General features: G+C 37.7%; 1 protein-coding gene across 1 annotated transcript; it reads left to right on the forward strand.

Annotated features, from left to right (window-relative positions):
* Positions 1 to 6,151: 6,151 nt before the first annotated feature.
* On the forward strand, positions 6,152 to 14,550 carry LOC140239559 (uncharacterized). The gene is made up of 5 exons (XM_072319392.1): positions 6,152 to 6,645; positions 6,691 to 6,869; positions 10,299 to 10,517; positions 10,963 to 11,323; positions 14,025 to 14,550. Exons 1-5 carry the CDS (start codon positions 6,152 to 6,154, stop codon positions 14,548 to 14,550), a joined length of 1,779 nt encoding a protein of 592 aa, XP_072175493.1.
* Positions 14,551 to 16,444: the final 1,894 nt, after the last annotated feature.

Genomic DNA, 16,444 nt, shown 5'->3' on the forward strand with positions numbered 1-16,444 from the left:
AGCAAAAGGCGATTAAGCGTTTTTATACAATAATTTTCTCAATGATTTTAGACATAGTTTGTAATACAGATATAGGTGTGTGATTTCTTACCAATAAGGAATTTTAATGGGAATGGCATCAACTTTCAAAATGCACCTTTGAAAGCGACGTGTTAAAGATATGAGCTACAGCATGTGAGGGACTGCAATGTAATAATTTGTTTCAGTAAATGAACACTAATTGTCTTATTCCGTCGTCCCGTCTCGTTCATTTCGTTTCAGGTTTTTTTTTTTCTTCAGGTTTTGGACAGTAGTTACAATTTCATGATAACAAGTATACGGGGTGAGAAATGAGGACTTTTTCAAGGGCAACCCTATGTACATACATAATTGGTAAAATGGGAGTTTTTTTTTTGATATTATATATATATTATTCATATTATATACATTAACGGGCCGTTAACGATCGCCCCGTCACTGTACAGGCATGCTAAGCTGGAAACATTAAACTGTACATTACTTGAATATGAGACTATTCTGAAGCAAATAATTTTCATACAACAATAGATATAATGTACTCTTAAAGGACAAGTCCACCTTCATATACATAAGGGTTGAGAGAATGCAGCAATATTAGTACAACACATCAGTGAAAGTTTGAGGAAAGTTGGACAATCCGTTCAAAAGTTACGAATATTTTAAGTATCTGCGCAGTAACTGCTGGAAGAGAAGACTACTACAGTGTATGATGTCACATGCGTACAACTATATAAGGAAAATAAAAAGAGAATTTCACAAAACTTTACTTTTTGAATAAAGTGCACATTTCTTCGACCTGCTACTGACGTATGTTAATGGTAATATCATTCCCCCTGCCTTTTGAAAGAGAGAAGTTGAGTGTTCTTTTGTTATGCTAGAAAAATGGAAATATGTTGAATTTTCTTTATTCTTTCTTTATATTGTTGTACTCATGTGACATCACAAGCTATAGTAGTCTTTTCATCCAGCCGTGACTGAGCAGAAACTTCAAAAATTCATAACTTTTCAACGGATTGTCCGATTTTGCTCAAACTCTCACTGATGTGTTCTACTAATATTGCTGCATTCACTCCACCCTCATGTCTATGAAGGTGAACTTGTCCTTTAATTGAATCCCACAAGGATTGGAACAATCATCCCCCTGCATTCCCACTGATTCCCACTAATCAGTTACTAGCCATCCCCTTTAAAAATTGACAAAATTGGCTAAAATGTAACGATTTCTTTTTATTTCTTACAGAAAATATAAAGTATTTTGCGTACAAATAAACCACGTTGTAACATTTTGGATTTTTCTGTAGAACCAAGTATAAAGGAACTTCTAGTAATTTGAGTTTGATTCTGTAATTTAATTTCTTGTATTTGAGAAATAAAACTTTGGGTAACAAACCTTTGAGATTTGCTGATTGGTAGTGATGAGTGTTGTTGTTACCTACTCGTATCTTTTTCAAGAGACTATGACCAATTATCCGTAAAATAATATCATCTTTGTAAGTTTTAATTTCATTGAGTAATGTTCTACGTGACTACCATATTACCGATGTTGATTGGTATCAATATAAAGTTTACCATATGAAAAAAAAACCCCACCTAAGTCTGCGGTTATTTTGGCTCATAATTGCTCGCTTTATGCAATTTATCGAGGGCTGATGTTGAACACAAAATATCCTTTTAATCCAATTTTGCTTATTCGATTTAATATTTTCAGATTGACAAGGGGTCATTATCGAATTGATTGGCATAACATTTTGCGTTATTTTCATAAAAAAAATGCATCTTTCCATACTTTCTCAGGGAAGTATCGTAAAGCCTAATTAACGAATTTATGTTGTTTCCATAAGGGTACGCTCTCTGAGACTTTGTCCAACAAGTGTGTTGCATTTATTCTGATTAAATGGTGATAGTAAATGTCAAAGTGGTCACATATGTCATAACAAAATATAACATTCTTACATTTTTGTTTATTATGTTAGAAGATATGTTGTCGATAAGAGTTGCCGTGTATCTGGTATCTTGTGTGCTGATACGTGACCAAAATGAATACGTTGCTGATAACCTAAATAATCTCGTTTAAAAGTACAAGTAGAGTTTGAAATATTGATATTGAAAGAGTTTCGAGAGTCTAGCGTATTGTCTACTATATTTCAGAGTGAAGCCAGAGTACCTAGACCACTGGGAGTGAAATGCCTATCTGCTGTAGAAGTAACGAGTCCAGAACGAAAAAGCACGTAGAAGAGAAGACGTTCTGAATGTTTAGGTTAGATTTCTGTATGATATATTTTCCTGGGAGCAGAATCTTATCACCGTCATCTAGCTAGCCCGGTATATGGGTAGTGTTCGTCACCGATATTTATGGAACATGCAGGACCAGGAACTAGAGATGTAACTTTAATCTGGTTAGACAAAAATGGTACGACAGGGAATACCATAGGGGCTTACAGCACTGAATAATTGAATTGTTCAAGTAATAACCTTTGCAGTTCCACCAGTCATGGCCGTCCATGGAATGACGTGTTCGCAAAAGTCCTTTGCTTTTTCGTCTGCTCTCCTATTTTCTCTTTGACCTTCATTGTGTTACGTCTTTGTGATCCTTCTATCTTCCTTAACTGTGTGTGTGTGTGTGTGTGTGTGTGTGTACTGTTGTTCGGTCACTATTCTATTTTTGTACATACCGCTCCTTAAGTAGTATCTTTGTAGTATAGCATTTATTTCATCTTAAGTATGTATGTCTTATATACTTTAAAAAGTACTATACTTTATCATGATTTTCATGTACCTGCAACACATAAGTCGTAAAATACTCCAACTGTAAATGGAAAATTGGGATATGTAATATGATTGTGACATTTTGTTTTTCTAGTGATCTACGTTTTAGAAGTTACGCATTTCAGTAGATCACTTTCATTGATATTACTTTGGTCTACAGTGTAAAGTATGCATTGTTTCTATTCATTCGATCATATACTGTCAGGTGAGAATGAAAGGGCGTTCAGTTGCCACTAAACCCATAGTGTTCGAGATAACTTAAAGCCCTTCACATTCTCAACTGACGATATATTGTGTAAAAACCTCATGATCTACATTGCTTGTAAATCAACATTTCAACAATATATGATTAATTGATGCATGGTTCGTATTTTGTACATATATTAACTTTCCGTTGAATGGAAATAAAATCACAATGACATGAAAGTGAATTGAATTGACATAGGCCTGCACACTTTTTCAGACCTCAACGTTTAAACTGCTTTTCTGATTATTTCTTCTTTTAAACATTTATTTTGCATTTATTATGTTACCCACGTATAGCCATTACTTTCGCATTATACGATACTTTATTATGCGCCATACCCGCGTAGTCTGTTGGAAAAACGGCGGAGAGATGACAACCCCAATCTTTGAAGCAAATTAAAATTTCGAAGGAGAAGAGAGGCCGAGGGGGCAAACAAATCATCATACTATACCCCCAGCGTCGTTAGAAAAAAAAAAAACAACACCCAGCTACACATGAAATTGTGAGTAAAAGTTTGACGATTTGTGGTGACGATTTGAATACTATAAAGGTAAATGACATTTTGTCGATTTACATGATTTGTTGTCCGTGTGGTCTCCTTAGCGTATATTTATGTAACGGCTAGTAATGAAGTGTGTTATCCGCTCTTTCATGTCACATTACACTATAGTATTTGCAATTCATACCTGCATTATGTGAAGTTTCCCCTTTTCCTGCTGCAGGTCTACTATGCCTCTAAGAATCGTGCACACATAAAGCCTCGTAGTCTTCCCTTGAATACTGAAAGGTAGGACAGGTAGTTATATTCGTTAAATTCATAATGAATTATAAGGCTGGGCATATCTTGGATGGTCAGAAGAGGCTGTCTGCAAACCAGAGGGTTGTACATCTCGTATTGAGAAGGAGTTTGATGTGTCTAATACAATGTAGCTATCGTATTTCTCCCTCTCGAGTAGGAATATGATTTCTTACTGGTTAAGATAAAGTCCATGTAGACATACAATGTTGCATATCAGACCTTTACAAGTTAACACGGTTTTGGTTAACACAATCATTCTTATCCTATTAGTAAACTGCATATTTACTCAAGCTTACGATTGGCAAATGTAGTTTTTGATGTCTGTATTTATTGTACGTGTAGTAATGATGGTGGACTGTGCACATCGTGTCTATAGTAATGATGCAACTGACTTAATTCTGTTGATTGTTACTCCATTTCATTCTACGCTGCTATTCTTCTTTCCACGAAATCTCCGAGTGTAATACATGTACACTATACAGCCAACTGACAGCGCTGGACGAAGCACTTGGATCTGTGTTTGGTATACACTAATTAAAGAATTTAATTGCTCATTAATGTCTATCATTTACCTGTCTTTCCCAGTTTAGTTATGCTATTATTTATGTTTCCTTTAAGTGGTCGAAAGATATCATTAAATTGGAGTAGATGTGAAATGCAATGCTAGTCACGAGCACCATGATTAAGTATCAAGAGATGCAGACGGAAGAAGATCTGTTCGTTGAGTACAATTAACAACGGTATATGTGAGCTAATTGCTTTATGCTTTCATTTCATACAGATTGTGTGCAAGCTGTACTTGATATTCATGAAATGTGTGATTCTGTCTGTTTGTATTTCAGGGCTCTACTTTTTCGTCCTTTCTTTAGTGGGCTTTTGTGAATAAAATTACGCATTGTTGGTAATCCAAACAATCCACAAATAAAACACCTACGTGCACTGAAATACTGGCGAGTTTCCTTTATTTTGGTAGGTAATTCCAATATCTTAGTTCATTCTTCCGTTCTTAGAAATAAAAGGCAAACACAAGATAGTACGGTACGTGTCAGATATTTTTTTTTTCCTTCAACCAACTTCCCTTGAAAGGTAAACCGAGGTAAGATTGAATTGTTTATTTCTGTTGGTTACCTCGAAGATGCGAGTGAAGTTTGTTATTATTATTATTATTATTATTATTATTATTATTATCATTACTATTATAAACTTAGTATCAAGTCTAACCTCTGCCGTGGCTAGATTGAAAATTATCGGGTTAGTGCGGAGCATTTTAGTTCAGGTAGTTTCCATAACAAGTACGATGTATCTTCTACAGATTGTAAGCATGTTGTTAGGGAGTCACATAGTTGTAGCTGTATTTTCTCGTTTACTACATACCTACGTCTGTTTCGCTTCTTGACTAACTCAAATTGAATTGAATTCTCTAAGTGTTATGTTTATGCTGTTTAGACATATAATTATTTTCGTCGTCCTTATCAATATAATTATCATTAGCGTTACTCTTACGCGCAACTAGGATATAACGGCACTCGAAAAACATATTTCGAAGAGATAATCATAATGGACCTATAATTATTCTCTATCATGTTGATCACAGACAGGGAAAGAATAGCAAACGTTAAACGGTACCGCCAGGCAAGGACTTTGTGTGTGTGTGTGTGTGTGTGTGGATGTGTGTGTGTGTGTGCGTGTGTGTGTGTGTGGTGTTTGTATAGGATAGATTTACAACACTCACAGACATATTTCATAACGTCTTTTCATCTCAAATTTCTACATAATCACCAAAAGCTCAACATTGTGTAATCATTTGCGGGCTATTATTGTCAATAACCGATATCATTCCACTCTCCCAGACTCCAGGGAAAAGGGTAAACATACACACAAAACTCGTCCACAAAATTTCCCCCTTTGCTGTATCTTACAGGTTGCTTGGGGAATAGGCAGTATAGGGTTTACTTCCTTTACATCATTTATGACAGAAACTTAAGGTAAGTTGAGACAGAGTGACAAAGGACTTGACTAATAAATTGCGGATTTGATTGCAAAATGAAAATGATATACCCCATGCAAATAAAAATGAAATCACAACAGTCAGTTTATGATGGTGAAGTCTTGTTAAAGAGGTCGTGTACATGTTTAATGTGTTGATTGAGGACCTATGTCATTTCTTAGTAGGGTCGACCTCCGGAGAAAGCTTCTAGTCAAATAGTCTCTGGTCTCTAGCAGTCTCTAGCATCAGGAAAAAAAAGCATAACATCTCATATCAAGGATATTGAAACACGTCAAAGTCAATTTAGTTCGTCAGGAACTGAGATAAAGACAAAATGGGCGACGTTACAAGATGGTCTCGTCTGATGGAGTGGAATTTCCAACTCGTTGCCATTTATCGAGGACAGAAGATTAACAGCAAGCCCCGTTGCGACCGATGTCTGAGGGAAGAACAATTCCCTGACGCAAGAGACAACGATCCGATCCCCACAAGGGCACCGTGCCATAGCCAGAATGAATATCACAGCGAGGAATTCAACAACTACCAAGTTATGGATTACCCGGTCCCCATATCGAGGGAAACGTGTTGCGCGTTCTACCATGACGACGGGAATGATGATTACGATGGACTCAGAGAGGTCCTGCTTCCTGTGGATACATTCTACAGTTTATCAAATTCAGATTTGCGGAAGAAGATGGAAATAAATGATGTGGCTTGGTGGATGTATTCGAAATATTGCAGATCGATCTCGCGTAGAGAACCACTTGGAAGTTACGTCGTCGACAACCGCCGAAGAGTCCGACGTCGGGCTGATGACCCGTCATTGGGGTGCGGGGATAACACCGATAATGACGGATCCGCCAACGGACCGAGACAAGAAATGACGCGGAATCTTGAGGTCGACAGGTCGATGTCGGACATCGGGCTCATGTCACTCGACAGCGGGTATACAACTCATCGTCAACCCTCAGCATCTGAAGCAAGCTGTGGTGTGTGCGAGAGTCTGGTCTGGGATGGAGACGCTCTGCCAATAAGACCAGCAGAATATCAAGGTAATCACATACTCTAGTAATCAATTTTGTGTCAGTCACATTTTTCTCTCTTTTGTTGTGCTGCGATGACGGATTGTTGCTACTGGCAGTAGATGAGATCAAGCTTGTAGGTCCTCGGTGGGAGTCCGTGACCATCAGCTGTGATGTCTTACGGGGACGCACACGTTTCTCACTTCTTCCTCATCATGCTCATTGTCCGGACTACTTTTGAGGGACTGTGAAGTCATTGTGGTTCTCTGGTTACGTTCTTCATACACCTTGTGTATTTCGTGACCTCATGAAAAGATCCAAACTTACTGTGAAAAGATGAAAAAAAAAAGCATTAAAAGTCAAGGGAAAACTATAATTACAAGAAACCTTTAGGAAGAAAATGAGAGTTGATAATATAGCCGTACAAACTGTATTATTTATCATTTCAAATTTTCTTTGAGAATAAAGACTAAATGAGAATGAAGAGTGAGTTGCCATAGACCACAGTTGCTCATAGATCACAATGAAGAGTGAGTTGCCCATAGACCACATTGACAAGGTCTTCATGGGGGCCGTTTCCATGAAAATTCATTCATCTAACTATCTCAAGAATGCTGTAAAAGCTATGTATTCGTCTCTTTAGACATAATTGACAAAAAGCAAATCATTTTATTGATAGTGAAGTGATGTTGATATCGAGATTCAAATGCTTAAATAAAAAGAAAGTACTTAATCATTTAAAACAGCAAAGGAACGCTCTTTCACGATGTGTAACAGCTATGTGCTCAAAGACGTATTCGATAAGGGGGTTGGATGGGGCAGGATCACCTATCTCGATGGCCCAAGAACGCGTAGCGACAACGGTACAAAAAAGAGAGGAGCAAACATAAGCCCACAAACACAAACACGACTACAGGAAGTAAACAACCTACGATAACTTACATAGAAGAAAGCTCAATAACTTAGTCACTTGTAGAGAATGTTGTTTGTAATGTGCAAGAAAGGAATCGTTTATTTTGCTCATTAATCCATAAAAGGATATCGTGTACGTTTGCACGACCAGCTGAGAACGTGAATCTGAAATTAGAGATAGATAATACGAATCTATTTCACTGATGAATAACGAAGTTCATAATGACCAATGGTAATACAAGAGAAACTAAAATCACAGAAAGACGATGATCACGAGCGGATAGCTCGCAGTTCTACAAATCAAAAAATCTAAGCAATTGAATTCATTATAATGAAATAGCCATCATAATCTTTGCACGGCTGTCTGCAGCCACCATCTGTTCGAAGCACCTCTTCAATTCCCTCTTCAATTCCCTCTTCCGTTTCCTTGATCAACGTGTAGGCATTCTTTTTCCTTCTTTCCTTCCATTTTTCCATCCATTCTGTCAAGTCGTGTCATGTTGTTGCTGTGTGTCTCCTGTTTTGTTCCGTCTTATCTTAAATTATATTTGTGATAAGTATATGCAAATAAGTATTTCATTAGATTTTCCTTTTGAGTGTTTACAATCTACAAGCTTGCATTTTAGTGGACCTCTCAATTCTTTCTTTTTCTCAACTGAAACATATCCTTGTTTGTTTGTTTTTTTGCAAGTATGCACGCATAGGATATATAACTTTATTTGTATCATTTGATATCCTTTTCAAAGTTGAATGTATACGTTTGTGATAAAATTCCCGATTTATTCTGTGTTGTGTTCTGTTGGAAAAAAATAGAAGAATGAAAATAAATGGATTGAATTGAATTGAATTTAAATTGATACATTCCATTGGGATGAGAGAATGGGATAAAACGTCCTTTATTCCCATAAAACGAATTATGCTTTTACCGTCTTGGAATAGGTTTCCATCGACAAAACTGAATGTAATGTCACCGCATACCAATGTCATTTTTCAAAATCCCAATTTCGGTATAGCAAGGCTCTTCATGATTATAACATTGCATACATTGCAGCACAAGCTTTGACATTAATATAATAGGTGTTATGAATAGTCATAATGTACCAATTATGATGAAATACCAACTTCTCTCTTGAGAAGCAAAATTAGTACAACACGAGATAAGACACCCGATATTCAGCTGATAATGGGAGCTGTGATGTGGGACGATGATGTCCTACGAACTTATAGAATGAATTGTTTACTGGATTTTCATGACATAACAAGCATTGTGTCATACTCAAGATGCTTACCTTTCTGTTCTCCCTTAGTTTTGTAATACCATAAGATGGCATCTTCTTTTCCTTTTATAATATTCCATTCTCTTTCATCCACACCCCAAACTCCAGTACAGGCATCTTTGGCAGGCACCTGTTGTGTAGATGCATGAAAGCTGTGAGGTTGCGCCTCTGCCCCCTTACATACTCGTTTGAATACGACACACATTATTAATTTGTGAGTCTTTAAACAAGTTGCTCTGCCATGTGCCTGTATAATCATTCCTTCTCTTGAAGCTTGTGGACCTATACTGCAAAATTAGAATAATCTTCATTATAAATTCCAATATATTCAAAGCTTAAAGGTCCAGTTTACCTTTGGGAGCAGTGGTTTCAAAAAATGTTCAAGGTATCACATTTGATGCATATGTGTAGATCTGTTGTATCACAAAACATCCTACCACATAAAATGTTCACAATAAAGCCTTTAAATATGGGGAGATATTAGCATTTTTCTCAATAAACCATAACTGTACACGATTTATTCTGGAAGCATTCTTATTATAACTTTTGTTCACATTTTGTGTATTTAACAAATGATTATGCTGATTCAAATTTTTACAGTGATGTTTCTATCCTTAACTCGAATTTTAGAACAATTTTAAAGCACTAATGATGGGTTTTTGTTTCATCTGCAAATGGTAAATTGTGCCTTTAATGAAAAAGACACATATACACGGCCCCAAACTAACCATATTCAGGATTTCTTTAAATTGAATTCAGTTATTTGGGACTTGGTTGCCTATTCACGAATTTGAATGACCAACGAGATTCCGGCGCCAGCTTCAAATGAATTTGAATGCTCATAGCTGAAATGTGTGCTCCTCTCATAAATTTGAATGCTCCTATAGTGAATTCGAATGACCGGATTTTGAATTTGATTGCTGATTCAGTGCTGCGAGCGTGGCAATTGAATGCTCGGAATAGGAACTTGAATGACAAAAGTGTGAAATTGACGGGAAAAACCTATATTACACGTCCATAGAAAGTCCTCTACTTCTTTCACAGGTTATCATTCTCCTTCGTTTCCGTCTAAAAGTCGAACATCTTGTGCACGTGAATGATGACTATCACGTCGGCATCCTGACGAGGTGTATGATACACATTCACGGATCCATCAGTACAACGAGTTCAGAGAGGACACTCAATAGTCAGAACACATGGGCATGACTTCGAAAATTAAATGGTGTTACAATTAATGCGTTCTCTTATTTCTCTTCTTTTTTTCTCCAAGATCTGGGCCCGAAGCACCAAGTCGTTGGTGGCGCTGTTTCTTTCATTTTCGTCTCAATCCTTGTGATCGCTTCGATTATCGTATCGGTTCAAGGACTCATTCGCATGTTTGGAAAGAAGCAGCATGTACTGCAGATGATCTCATTCTTTTCCTACTGGCTCACCCTCTCCTCACCGACCTTCATCGTTTTCTATTCCCACCTGGTTTCATACTCAAAGGGTAAGTGATGAATAACAATTGCGATGGAAAATTGTCACATATGCACATGGATCTGAAATTCCTTTTGAATTAATGCAGAAACCATTCAATTATCCCAGTCTCAGATTATCATAACTTATAGTGTGAATGTCATAAAAGAAAAGAAATAATCTTCCTATTATCTCTGCTATCTGTTCTTATATTGTTATCTGCAGGCAGATTATAAGGTCCTATATTGTGCTGGGATATCGTATGATACTCGTATTATAGCTCTCTTCCCTTGCAGATTGATATAATTCAAGCACGTTATCGAGCCCTTCTGACCTACTCAGTTTGGAGAGACAGTTTGTACACATCAGATTAAACGCTTTAATGTAGGCCCTACACAATTTTGCCCATGTGAAATAATATTCACTGAGCGTAAAATACGATTATGACTAAAAATTTACTGTCCGAACCCTAACAGGCGGCCAATATCCGACTGATGTCCACAGGATTGGGGTCAAACAGAGTGACTGGTACCCTATACTGCATCAGGATTACGTTACCCGACGACTCCAGTACGTCCGTACAGCAGCCGTCAACAAAGAGCGAGGACCACGACGCTGGCTCGCTGTCCTCCTCATCTGGATAGTCATCAACATCGGATTCGAAGTGACCTTTACCATCCTCTCTCACCGTGAAGAGTGGGGTACATTCGAGTTCATCGCGTCCATCTTTATGTGGTACCATTTTGGCATCTTCTGCATCCTTCTATCTGTAATGAGAAAATCTTTCGAGCAAGAGCTGGAAGTCAACCTCACATTCATCCATCGTAACAAAGATCGGTAATTGAAGAAAGTACCTACATCGACCCTACATGACATAGGTCTACAACACTGAGTACAGTATAAGTCATGTACATCTCTAGGATGTAGCTGGATCAAAACATTAAGTTATATGCAAAAAAAAAAACAACATTGGATGTTGCTATTTTGTAGATTGGAACCACAGTAGTTTCAGCTAAGCCAGTATCAAGGTGATTCGTATAGTTTTTGAAAGTACATCTAAATGAAATAACTGTAATACCCCCGTCACACTAATTCAGAATCAGCACGAATCAAGCAGAACCGGCCGGAATTAAGGATTGTCAAAATTCGAGCCACATTCGGGAGAAAAATTCAAATTCTAACAGCTTGGTAGGGAATGCTGTTCGAATACTTGGAATGCACTTCGAACCCTTCTCGAATCATTCTTGCACATTACGAATGAGTTATCTCTCGAATGCTGCTCGAATGTATTTGGAACTCTGTAGGAATATTTAGAATGCGGTCAGAATTTTTAAAAAGCACTTCGAATGCCTCACGAGCGCGGTTCGATTCTTGTCCAAAGTCTGATGGTCGGAAAGCGCCTCGAATGCAGTACAAACTCATTTCGAATGCGGTCAGAACGTTCCCGGAATGGCTACCAAATATACTTTAAAATGATCACAAATTCAAACAGAATGCAGCCCGTAAAATTAGAATACACTTAGAATGTACTTAAAATGCAGCACGAATGTCCCGTGTGTGTCAAGAATGCCGCCGGAATGGTCTCCGATAGCGTATAAAATGGTTATTTTCACCAGTCTCAAACCAATCATCCTTAGGACCATGTTGCTTTCCTACAGATTGCTGTCCTCCAGCAAGACCTTCTTGAAAGAGAGTGTCTAGGCCAATTACCCCCTGGGCAATTACCCCAGACCCTTCCCGTGACCCTAACCCTACTCCTAATCCTGAACCTAATCCTAACCCTAACACCATGCAATCCTAACCCTAACTCTAATCTTCACTCTAACCTTTTCAATAACCAGTATTTAAGTGGGGGTATATTGTATGAACATTTGAGATATTTTGGCAGAATTTGAGGTGCAACACCGTTTCGATTTCCCTCAAATTAGGTCAGATTGTTTCAAATGCTGTTAGAATGCTGTAGGAATATTTAGAATGCAATCAGAGTCCAATTAAAATACCCTTCGAATGCAGATCGATATTTTTTCACTTCGAATGCTCCTCGAATGTTTTAAGCATGGGTAAAACATTCGGGCTGGTCACAAAAATGGGCCCGAATGTTTGGAACGCACTCAGAATGTCGTCAGAATTTTTAGAATACACTTCGAATATGCAGGAATGCAGGAAGAATTTTCATTCCAACGGCATTCCGGCTCATTCCGCCTCTAGTGTGACGGGGAATTTTCTGACGAACCTAACAAAAACATCTATTTCTATTCAGTGGGTCGGATTGACACCGATACAGATATCAATGTCCCCGTTTCAACTTGGCAAAAGGCCGGCCTTCATTTTGATGTAAACGCACGAAAATCGAAATGCAGTACCAAAAGCGAGGCCACCCCGACACGAGTCTTTTGTTGATCTAAACGAAAGCGGACTCGAATGTCCGGCCGATTAAAGCCACTCGGATGTGCTGTAGAGATAGAAAGATGTTATGCCTACATGTGTGAAGAGGGTCCCTACGTCATGTACGTCATGTATGCGAAAGGAAACTTCGCCGGGCGCGGCTCGACAAGGCAGTGTTAACGCACGAAATTCTGGGCCGAGTACCGCAACGTGGGCTGTCACAGAGATCTAGTGAGCCAGAGGGGATATGAATAAACAAGTGGTACACACAGACACACAAATACATGTTTTCTCGGCCATTTTCGTCATCTTTTCATTGAATTTCCGCTAGCGAAGTTCACTGCGTTCACATCCTAGATAGTTTCAAATTCTCTTAACTGTCGTTATTATTCGGTTATTCTTTCTTTATGGTTATTCAAAATGGTATCAAAATTAAACAGTCGATTTTTCATCTATTTTTATATATTTCGTTTTATCTTCACAGGGTATCCCTTTCATTAAAAAAAACCAATGATTTACAAAGGAGCTCTGCATAAAAACAATACAGAATACAAAGTTACATACAGAAGTACTGCAAATCAAAACAAAAAATGCACATGGCTTGCAAACTCAATACAGAATTGAAAAAGAAAGTTTACATGTGATAATAAGTATACAGGCAAAATATATTTCACACAAAGGCTCGGAAAACATTTTCCACCTCTTGCAACCTATATACATCCAAAGGGCCTATAATACCCGTCCGGCTGACACTTTAACTGCCAAACCAGTGAGTTGCCCGTGCGAGCATCCCGAGATCTATAAAAGTTCGGTGCACCCTCCTCCCCCCCCACCCCCCCGACAACTTTTAATGAAATTCTTTCCTGCCGCAAAGCTTGTTAGGAATGCTGGTATCAAATCCCTTACTTTTACGAACAAAATGAATTAAACACCAACACACACCATAACCGCCCTTAACAGCTAAGGGCCTACACTACTCCGAGCAAGGTAAGCATGCTTACAACGGAACGGAATCATCGACATAGAATTATTATCCACAACAATAACTTTAATAAGCAATGTTATTATTTTATGCAAAACTTAAACACTGCAAATCTTTCTACTTCGTAGGTTTGTAATTCTCATGGCTATTCTTTGATTGTCAATCCTGTAGCATCGACTGGTGTCGGGCTCGTATGTTCGAAACTTACCGAGACTTGCGCCTCTTCAACCACGCCGTCCACCGCTGGATGCTCATGTGCACGAACCTCTGTCTCATGGGAATAACCCTGCACGTGTCCTGGAATTACCTGAGTCTCAGCGACAGACTCTCCAAAGCCGACGTCGGTAAGGTGATCAATCTCGACCTGCTCATCGTTTCGGAAAAGTGTATGATCTTCTGCCTACCGGTAGCGGCTCTGCACAGCTTTACAGACTTGAATTACCTCCTGGTCCACTTCCGACTCGCACTGTCCAGGCAACGTCGTCAGGGCAACGAGTTCTTCTGGGACGCGTTGATTCGATACTTGGACACGCTGCGCTACGGAAACTCTCGTGGTAGCACTCACTTGAAGACGTTACTTACCATTTTCTCCGTCTACATCGGGCTACATTTGGGCTGGCAAGACTGGAACTATAATGGCTTCGCCAATACTACTACCACACTTGCCCCTCCTTCCTCGGCACCTACTACCGAGTAGATGAGTCGTCGAGTTACATAAGACATTTAAAGTCTATATTGTTTAAACTGGTTTGTCTTCAGTACAATCCTCAATCAGTTGTCAATTGTTTGTTGCACATTTAGCCATTTCCATGATCGGTTGAATTTCTGCTTCTGAATCCAAATGTGTAAGTTATTAATAGATTGTTGATCAGCAAAAGCCGATGAAGCGTTTTTATACAATAATTTTTTCAATGATTTTAGTCATAGTTTGTAATACTGATATAGGTGTGTAATTTCATACCAATTAAGATTTTTAAATCTATAATGGGAATAACATCGAGTTTCAAAATGCACCTTTTAAAAGCAAAGTGTAAAAGATATGAGCTATAACAAGTAAGGGACTGCAGTGGATTTAATTATTTGTTTCAGAAATGGACACTTATTATCTTATTCCATCGTCCCGTCTCGTTCATGTCGTTCAGTTTTTTTTTTCTTCAGGTTTTGGACAGCAGTTACAATTTCATGATAACAAGTATAAGGGGTGAGAAATGAAGATTTTTTCGAGGGTAACCCTATGTACATACATAATTGGTAAAATGGGAGTTTTTTGATATCATATTATGTTGGATGCTCACTTGGACCAAAGTTAGCAAGTTGATCGTTAAAAGTAAAAGAAACCCTGATCACTTCTGGTACTATCTGAAATTTGCTGATTAGCAGTGATGAGTCTTTTCCAAGAGACTATGAACAGTTTTCCGTAATAAAAAGATGTCATCTTTATTAGTTTTTATTTCATTGACTAATGATTTACGTGGCTACCATATTACTGATGTTGATTGGTATAAATATGATTATAGGTTTACCTTATACCTCTTGAATATGTGGTTATTTTGGCTCATAATTGCTCGCTTTATACAATTTACCGAGGGCTGATTTTGAACATAAAATATCCTTGTAATCCAATTCTACTTATTCGACTTAACATTTTTCTATTAGAGAAGGGGTTATTATTATGAAAATATTTTGCGTAATATTTTGCATCATTTTCATAAAAATGCATCTTTCTATACTTTCTCAGGTAAGTAGGCCTAATTAAAGGGAAGGTAAACCCAAAGAGCAATGTGGATTGAGTGAAAGCAGCAACATTAGTAGAACACATCAGTGAAAGTTTGAGGAAAATCGGACAGTCGATGCAAAAGTTATGAATTTTTAAAGTTTTGGTGTTGGAACCGCTGGATGAGGAGACTACTAGAGGATATGACGTATAAGTGGACAACAATACAAAGAAAATATAAAGGAAATTCGACAAAAATTCACTTTTCTAGAATTATGAAAGAGCAATGGACCAACCGCTTTCAGAAAGCAGGGGGAATAATTGCTACCCTTAACAAATGTCAATATCAAGTTGATGGAATTTGTAATTTTCATGAAAAATGGATTTTTATAGTATTTTCTTTATATTTTCTTGGTATTCTTGTCCACTCATACGTCATAACCTCTAGTAGTCTCCTCATCCAGCGGTTCCAACACCAAAACTTTAAAAATTCATAACTTTTGCATCGATTGTCCGATTTTCTTCAAACTTTCACTGATGTGTTCTACTAATGTTGCTGCTTTCACTCAATCCACATTGCTCTTGGGGTTTATCTTCCCTTTAACGAATCTATGTTGTTTCCTTAAGGGTACGCTCTAAGACTTTGTCCAACATTTATGTTGCATTTATTATGAAAAAATGGTGATAGTAAATGTCAAAGTGGTCACATATGTCATAACAAAATATGATATTCGTACATTTTTTATTATGTTAAAAGATATACTTTATATACATATAAAGAAAAAGCGTGTAGAAGAGAACACGTTCTGAATGTTTATATTAGATTTCTGTATGATATATTTTCCTGGGAATGAGCAAAATTGTATCACTGTCATCT

This window comes from Diadema setosum, chromosome 16, assembly GCF_964275005.1.
Source record: "Diadema setosum chromosome 16, eeDiaSeto1, whole genome shotgun sequence".
NCBI classification, from domain to species: Eukaryota; Metazoa; Echinodermata; class Echinoidea; order Diadematoida; family Diadematidae; genus Diadema; species Diadema setosum.